Source organism: Cebus imitator, unplaced genomic scaffold (genome assembly GCF_001604975.1).
Source record: "Cebus imitator isolate Cc_AM_T3 unplaced genomic scaffold, Cebus_imitator-1.0 Scaffold216, whole genome shotgun sequence".
In the NCBI taxonomy this organism is placed as follows: Eukaryota; Metazoa; Chordata; class Mammalia; order Primates; family Cebidae; genus Cebus; species Cebus imitator.
The window spans coordinates 966,376-974,915 of record NW_016107531.1 but is presented as its reverse complement, the minus strand read 5'-3'; the positions used below and the strand labels follow the sequence as shown (position 1 = coordinate 974,915).

General features: G+C 50.3%; 1 protein-coding gene across 5 annotated transcripts in view; it reads right to left on the bottom strand.

Annotated features, from left to right (window-relative positions):
• SH2D3C (SH2 domain containing 3C) overlaps positions 1-8,540 on the bottom strand; it is a 41,642-nt gene that overhangs the window by 18,830 nt on the left and 14,272 nt on the right. For 3 of the 5 annotated variants that reach the window (XM_017549061.2, XM_017549063.2, XM_017549065.2), the window contains one exon: positions 4,757-4,796. In XM_017549061.2, coding sequence (XP_017404550.1) covers positions 4,757-4,796 — 40 coding nt within the window. Of the gene's footprint in view, positions 1-4,756; positions 4,797-5,282; positions 5,493-5,540; positions 5,583-8,540 lie in introns of those variants that run through there. The other 2 variants (XM_037745900.1, XM_037745901.1) reach the window with 2 other exon arrangements.

The window sequence follows — 8,540 nt, the reverse complement described above, 5'->3', positions numbered from 1 at the left end:
AAAAAAAAAAAGCTGGATATGCTGGCACATGCCTGTAATCTCAGCTACTCAGGAGGCTGAGGCATGAGAATCGCTTGAACCCAGGAGGTGGAGGTTTCAGTGAGCCAAGATTGCACCACTGCACTCCAGCCCAGGCGATGGAGCAAGACTCTGTGTCAAAAAGAGAGAAAGAAAAAGAGGCCAGGCCCAGTGGCTCACGCCTGTAATCCCAGCACTTTGGGAGGCCAAGGTGGGTGGATCACCTGACATCAGGAGTTTGAGACCAGCCTGATCAACATGGAGAAACCTTGTCTCTACTGAAAATTAGCCAAGTGTGGTAGCTAATCACAGCTATTCAGGATGCTGAGGCAGGAGAATCGCTTGAACCCAGGAGGCGGAGGTTGTGGTGAGCGGAGATTGTGCCATTGCACTCCAGCCTGGGCAACAAGAGCGAAACTCTGTCTCAAAAAAAAAAAAAAAAAGAAAGAAAGAAAGTCCACTTCTCTGGGCCTCAGTTGTTTGTTTTCTGTAAATACATCTGAAGCTCTGAGCACACAGCCTGGAATTTTATGGTCTTGGAATTTAAGAATTCTTGCCTTAGAATCAAAGGATTCACAAAATAGTTTGACAGCTCTGAAGTTCTGGATGCTGACCCCTCAAAGATGAGTACCTCAAAGTAGGAGAGGGCTTTTGTTTTTGTTTTTGAGATGGAGTTTGTTCTTGTTGCCCAGGCTGGAGTGTAGTGACTCAATCTTGGCTCACTGCAACCTTGGCCATCTAGGCTGAAGCGATTCTCCTGCCTCAGCCTACCAAGTAGCTGGGATTACAGGTGCATGCCACTGCACATGGCTAATTTAAATTTTTTTTTTTTAATAGAGATGGGGTTTCACCATGTTGGCTAGGCTGTTCTTGAACTCCTGACCTCAAGTGATCGACCTGTCTTGGCATCCCAAAAGTGCTCATATTACAAGCATAAGCCACTGCACCCAGCCTAGGAGGGGGCTTTTAGAAACCAACTATTGATTCCTTTTAACCCTCATTTGATTTTATTATTATTTTTTTTTAAGATACAAGGTATCCCTCTGTTGCCCAGGTTGGAACACAGTGGCATAATCATAGCTCACTGCAGTCTTGACCTGTTAGTCGCAAGCAATTCTCTTGCCTCAGCCTCCAGAATTGGTGAGTCTACAGGAACACACCACCACGCTCAATTAATTTTTTTTTTTTTTGAGACACAGTCTCACTCTGTCATCCAGGTTAGAGTGCAGTGGCTTAATCTTGGCTCACTGTAGCCTCTGCCTCCTGGGTTCAAGTGATTCTCATGCCTCAGCCACCCAAGTAGCTGGGATTATAGGAATGCACCACCATACCCGGATAATTTTTTTTTTTTTTTTTTTTTTTTTTTTTTTTTTTTGAGATGGGAGTCTTGCTCCATCACCCAGGCTGAAGTGCAGTGGCAAGATCTCAGCTCACTGCAACCTCCGCCTCCCAGATTCAAGCAATTATCCTGCCTCATCCTCCCAAGTAGCTGGGATTACAGTAGTGTGCCACCATGCCTGGCTAACTTTTTTGTATTTTTTTTTTTTTTTAAGTAGAGATGTGGTTTCTTCAGGTTGGCCAAGCTGGTCTCAAAGCCCTGACCTCAAGTGATCCACCCACCTTATCCTCCTAAAGTGCTGAGATTACAGGTGTGAGGCACTGCACCTGGCCGATTTTTTTGTATTTTTCGTACAGGGGTTTCACTATTTTGGCCAGGCTGGTCTCAAACTCCTGGCCTCAAATGATCCACCCACCTTGGCCTCCCAAAGTTCTGGAATTACAAATACGAGCCACTGCACCTGGCCTTCCCAACTAATGTTTATATATTTTTTGTAGACAGGATCTTGCTATGTTGCCCAGGCTGGTCTTGAACCCCTGGCCTTAAATGACCCCCCCACCTTGGTCTCCCAATTGCTGGAAATACAGGCATCAGCCACAGTGCCCAGAACCTCATCTGATTGAATCTTGAAACTAAAATTAACATTCCTTTGACGTTATCCTTTGGGAGACTATTTAATCAGCTCTACTGAGCAGGTATTATTTATTTTACAATATTTTTTAAAAACCTACATTTTTTTAACCCCTAAAAATAAACTAAAGGAAAAAATATAAAGCTAACATTCTTCACAGGGATCTCACTACTTACCAGGCAGCTGAGGTCTGTGGGATGCTAAAATTTCAGCCACTGGCTTTGGTGTCAGTTCTCCCCATGTCTTCCCTCTCATGGTGGCATAAGGGCTCTGGAATTTCTGCTTGACTTGCTGCTGCCCTGGGCTGTTTCTGGGCTCACGCAGTTTACTTTCTGACTTTGTCCACACTCCTGCCTCTGCCAGGACCACTCTCCTACCCATCTCTGCTTAACTTTGTCCCCTGTCCAGCATTTCATTCATGGAGTAATCTCAGTGAATGTTCCCAGTCAACCTCAATAGCCTGACTCCAGTGCCTCCACCTCCAGAAAGCTTTCCTTGATCTCCAGCTCCCCAGCTCCCCAGCTGAAAGTCATCCCCTACGTCTGGAGCTCCCACAGCTTCTGGTGATGGTGAGGGGTCAGCAATCTGAGCACCTCCCAAGCTACCCCATTACTAGTCACTTACACAGAGTTGTGCAGGTAGCATCTCAGGATGATGAAATGTCTCTGGGGTTAGAAGCCAGGCCAGCCCACCCTGTTCTAGACCCAGCTCCTCACTCATGACAATGGGCTCACTGAACCCATAGCAACCCTGGGTTGGAGGCACCACTGTTACCCCTATTTCACATAGGCAAACACAGGCTCAGAGAAGCGATGCCCACACCCAAAACCAGTGGCAAGTAAGTGGCAGATCTCAGACTAAAATTTGTTTTTTGGTTTTGTGGGTTTTTTATATCAGCCTATGTCATGCTTTTTTTTTTCTCTGTTGCCTAGGCTGGAGTGCTGAAGTACAGTGGTGCGATCTCAACTCACTGCAACCTCCACCTCCTGGGTTCAAGCAATTCTCCTGCCTCAGCCTCCCCAGTAACTGGGATTACAGGCATGCACCATCATTCCTGGCTAATTTTTGTATTTTTAGTAGAGATGGCATTTTGCCAAGTTGGCCAGGCTGGTCTCAAACTGTGGCCTCCCAAAGTGCTGGGATTACGGGTGTGAGCCACTGTGCCAGGTGTGAGCCACTGAACCCGGCCTGAGTCACTACACCCAGCCCATCATGCTTTGATGGGACTAAAATTTGGATCTGCTACGCGTGGTTGCTCATGCCTGTAATCCCAGCTCTTTGGGAGGTTGAGGAAAGAGGATCACTTGAGGCCAGGCATTTGAGACCAGCATGGGCAACATAGTGAGACCCCATCTTTAAAAAAGTTGTTTTTTAGTTAGCCAGTGGCAAACACCTGTAGTCCCAGGGAGTTGGGAGGCTAAGGTGGGAGGATTCCTTGAGCCCAGGAGCTCAAGGCTTCAGTGAGAGACAGAGCGAGATCCCATCTCTTAAAAAAAGAATAATAAAAATAAAAGTTCGATCTGATGGATTGCAAAAAAACAAGCACAAACCACTGTATGATTCTTCCCTGGGTCCCACGTGGACTGGAAGCCCTTTGAATCCAGGGCCTGGTGCTTCTTGCCCTCTGTCTATACTCAGTACTCAGCACAGGGCCTGGCTCAGGGTCGGGGCTCCTGGGGGTAGAAAGCCAAGGGCTTTGGGTACAGTCCTGACATCAAACTTGGAATGTAATCCCAGCTCTTCCTTGTAATATTAGGTTGTTGCAAAAGTAATTGTGTTTTTCACTATTCAAAGTAATGTGACCCAGGGCAAGTCACCACACTTCTCTGTACCTCAACTTTCCCATCTGTAAATGGGTACAAGAAGGCTTTCCCTAGCCAGTGATGAGGGAGAAGGTCGAAGACCTCTCATGTAAAGAACAGCTCTCCTCCAGCAACTAGCAGCCAGCACAGGGTGTGCACACAGCAGGTACTCGAAATGTTATTTATCATTATTACTATCATTGTTATTTCAAAACTGCCTTTTCTCCCCCCCACCCCAGGCTGCAGTGCAGTGGCACCATCTCGGCTCACTGCAACCTCCATCTCCTGGGTTCAAGCGATTCTCCTGCCTCAGCTTCCTGAGTAGCTGGGATTACAGGCACACACCACCACGCCTGGCTAATTTTTTTGTATTTTTAGTGAGACAGGGTTTCACCATGTTGGCCAGACTGGTCTTGAACTCCTGACCTCAAGTGATCCACCCACCTTGGCACCCCAAAGTGCTGGGATTACAGGCGTGAGTCACTTCGCCCAGCCAAAACTGCATTTTCAACATTCCCAGTGCCCAGGATAAATTAAGCTTTGGATAAATCTGAGCTGTGCCCATTATCTGTGATAAAGAACTGAGTCATCCTCTCCTGCTCCCTGCTCCCACTGCCAGCACACAGTAGGTGCACAAAGATTGGGTGGGATTGGTGGGCTGCATCCTTTGCATGGAGACACTGGTGGGACCCCATCCAGCTGGCCAGTGGGTGGGGTCCGATGATAACAAATATTGGGATGCCCTGAGTTTGGGGTCAGGAAAGAATAATGGCTGGTGTGGGAAGAAGATGCTGAGAATGAAACTGGATCCAAATGCTGCCTGGACTCCGAGAACCTCCCCCCCCGGGAATACACAGTGAGGTCGTGCTCCTAACAAGACTTGAGGAAGGGCTCTGCCACCTGTAATGGAACAGGCTCTGAGACCTGCAGTGTCCTCTGACCAACCCCTGGCCCTGCCCCTCCTACCTTCACATAGTCTCCGCCAGCCTCCAGCTCTCCAGCAGCCCTGGAAGGAGAGAAGACAAGTGAGTGGCCCCAGTTCTGCTTGGCTCCCAGCCGCCAGTCTCTTGCCTGCCGGCCTGGGGCCAGCACCTGGTCCTTGGGACCCCAGCAGGCTCACCCTGATATCAGGAGGGGGCACTTATCGGCTGGCCTGGCTGTTCCTCCACTTTCCAGCTGTGCACCCCTGGGCAAGCCCCTTCACCTCTCTGCGCCTGGGTTTCCTATCCATAAATCAGGAATAATGACAGTCTCTGCCTAATGGCATTGACCGGAGGACTCAGGGCGTAATGAATATTACAAGCTTATTATGGGGCCTACTTCCCAAACCACTTTCTTCGCTGGGCTCCGGACACCACGCTTCCCTGGTTTTCTTCTTTTTCTCTCTGCCTTCCCTACCCCCTCCTCCCACCCCACCCCTATCATCCCTGACTCTAAACACTGGAGGGCCCCAGGCTGGGGATCAGCGCCTGTCTTCCTGCCCCACGCTCACTTCCTAGGGCAGAGTGACCCAGTCATAGCCACTGCCAAGAAGGCTGTGGAGCCACTGCCGGTGCTAGAGGGCTATGGAATTGATTCTGCCCCCAGGGTGGACACCCTGGAGAGGCCAGAGGCCAGAGAGGGCTGTTTTCCCTTCCTTCCTCCTGAGGGCCACCAGGAACCACTCCTCCCACTGCACGGCCTTAAATGCCACCCCTACCCTCACGCAGCCTGGACCCGCCTCTCCATCCCAATTCAGAAACCCAACTACCTCCTGGACGCCTGCCCTTGGATGTCTGACAACATCTCCAACTTGTCATATCCAAAGCAGAACTGCGGCTCCTCCCCGCCCCGCCCCATCTCCCCTGTCTCAGCTGATGTCAGCTTCCTCTTTCCTGCAGCTTCGCCGGCCGAACACCTCTCGGTCCTTTGTGCTGCGTCTCTTCCACTCAGCTCCACGTCCAGGCCACCAGGAAATCCTGCTCCACTGTCATAATCCATCCTGACTTTTCTCCTCATGTTCACCCTGTCCCCTCAGCGGGGCCACCCTCGTGTCTCTGGGGGGGCAGAGCAGCCTTCCCGAAGGCTCTGTGTCCACTGTCACCCACAGTCAGCTTCTGCCCCGAGGCCAGAAGGCGCCTAAGCTTACAACCTAAGCAGATCATGGCAAACACGCCACCCTCAGCCCTTCAGCGGCTCCCATCTCTGGAGAACAAAATCTAAACCCCTCTCTGTGGCCGTACAATTTATCACCCAAACCAGAACTTTTCTTCCTTGTGAGAGTAAAGAGGGTGCCATGATTCAGCCAGAAAAACAGGCATTAATTGGGCCACCTGGTCCCCAACCCACAAGGCCCGTGTGGCCTGGTGGTACCTGACGGCCACCCCGCCAACCTTCCAACCTGTCTCCCTCACACATCCTGTTCCTTATTCTGCCTCTGCCCCACCCTCCTTGCCAACTCATTCCAGCTACAGAGCCTTTGCCTCTGCTGTTCCCTCTCTGCCTGGAATGCTCTTCCCCCAGGGCTTTGTGAAGCTTGCCCCTCCTTCCTCTTTATTCAGGGCTTTGCTTCATGTCACCTCTTCGGAAGAGCCTTCCCTGATGACCCCACCTAGAATAGTGCCTCGTTCCTTCATTCTGCGTTCCCAATCCTGCTTTATTTTCAATTTTTCCAATTTCTGCTTGAAATGGCCACTTTATATTTATTTGTTGACTTAATTATCTGATGCCCTATGAAAGTGTTGACTTTGTCTAATTCACCATTGAGACCCCAGTCCCCAGTACAGTGCCTGCAGGAGCTCAAGAAATATTGCTTGCCAGGCATGGTGGCTCACGCCTGTAATTCCAGTGCTTTGGGAGGCCAAGGCAGGCAGATCACCTGAGGTCAGGAGTTCAAGATCAGCCTGACCAACATGGTGAAACCCCATGTCTACTAAAAATACAAAATTTAGCCAGGTGTGTTGGCATATGCCTGTAATCCCACTACTCGGGAGGCTGAGGTGGAAGAATCACTTGTATCTCGGGAGGTAGAGGTTGCAGTGAGCCGAGATCACGCCATTGCACTCCAGCCTGGGCAACAAGAGCAAAACTGTGCCTCAAAAAAAAGGAAACATTGCTTAAAGAAAAAATAGCTGGGTGTGGCGGTGCACACCTGTAATCCCAGCTACTTGGGACGCTGAGGCAGGAGAATGACTTGAACCCAAGAAGAAGAGGTTGCAGTGAGCCGAGATCACACCACTGCACTACAGCCTGAGTAACAGAGTAAGACTCTGTCTCAAAATAGAAAAAGAAAGAAATATTATTTAAAGGAATGCATGAATAGTAATATCTAATGTTAATTGTTAATTGCTGTCATCATTCATTTTGTTAGGCTGGGTTCAGGGTCTCTGGCTAAGAAAGGCCTCAGTCTTCCCATCTGCAAAATGGGGAGGGGAGGTGGAATATTGAAACTCCTCCTTAAATACAGGAGCCTAATATTTACAGCAAAAGAAAGCTGAGATAAAAAATAAAATTGCACGTTCTCCCTATCCTGAGGCCAAAGCTCCTCCTTGAGAAGCTGTCTGATTGCCCTCCCTGTTCTAACATTCTAGGGTTCCTCGTTGCTAATTTTCTCTCCTAGAAAGTCCTAGATGGTATCTAACCACAGTCCCTCAGGCTACACCCAGCTACTGTCGCTGGGCTGTTGGGTTTTCTCTGTCCAGCAGCAGGGGGAGTGAGGTAGAGTGGGGACCCCTCCCCCACCCACCTCCACCCACTCTTCCCGGGTGAGGTGTCCCATCCCAACATTTCCTGCTATTCAGGCCCGGAAATCCTCCTGCTGCTGGGAACAGATTGGCCGGGACACTGGATCAATCCAGCGCTTCCTCCTGCTTCCTGTCCACTTCCCCTCGTGCCCTGGGACAGGGGCAGAGCCTTGGAGACAGGGTGCCTGCACAAGAGATCAGGCCTGGGTAGGGTGTCCAGAGCCTATGGGGCTGCTTGGGGCAGAGGCCCAGGCCAGGGAAACTGAGGCTCTGGGGCCACTCTTCCACCCCATGGCCTCACCCTGTGGTGCTACAACACCCTGACATGTCCAAGACACAGTGACCACGTCCAGTTATAATCTTCTGCCATCGCTTGCCTGAACTTGCCACCACCTTCCACTGGCCTCCCTGCTTCCATCTGTGCCCCTGAGACCTATTGTCCTCCCACTGCAACCACAGCAGTCCTGTTCAAATGAAAGTCAGATCACAGCTTTCCTCAGCCCCAACCCACTGGCGTGGCCCCCAGCTTCACTCACAGTAAGAGCCAAGGTCCTCCAAGCAGCCTTGCACAGTCTGACCGCACGGCCCACCACACTCCTCACTGGCACTGCTCCGTCTCCCCACCCCACCTCAGGGTCTTTGCACTTTCTATTCTCTCTGCCTGGAATACTTTTCCTCCAGATATCCCCTGGGTTCCCTCCCTCCTTCTCTTTTGTTGTTGTTGTTAAGAAAGAGTCTCACTTTGTCACCCTTTTCAGGCTGGAGTGCAGCGATGCAATCTCAGCTCACTGCAACCTCTACCTTCCAGGTCCAGGTGATTTTTTTGCCTCAGCCTCTCAAGTAGCTGGGATTACAGGCACCAACCACCACGCTAGGCTAATTTTTGTATTTTTAGCAGAGACAGGGTTTCGCCATGTTGGCCAGGCTGGTCTTAAATTCCTGACTTCATGTAATCCACTGGCCTCAGCCTCCCAAAGTGCTGGGATTACAGGCTTGAGCCACCGCGCCCGGCTTTTTTTTTTTTTTTT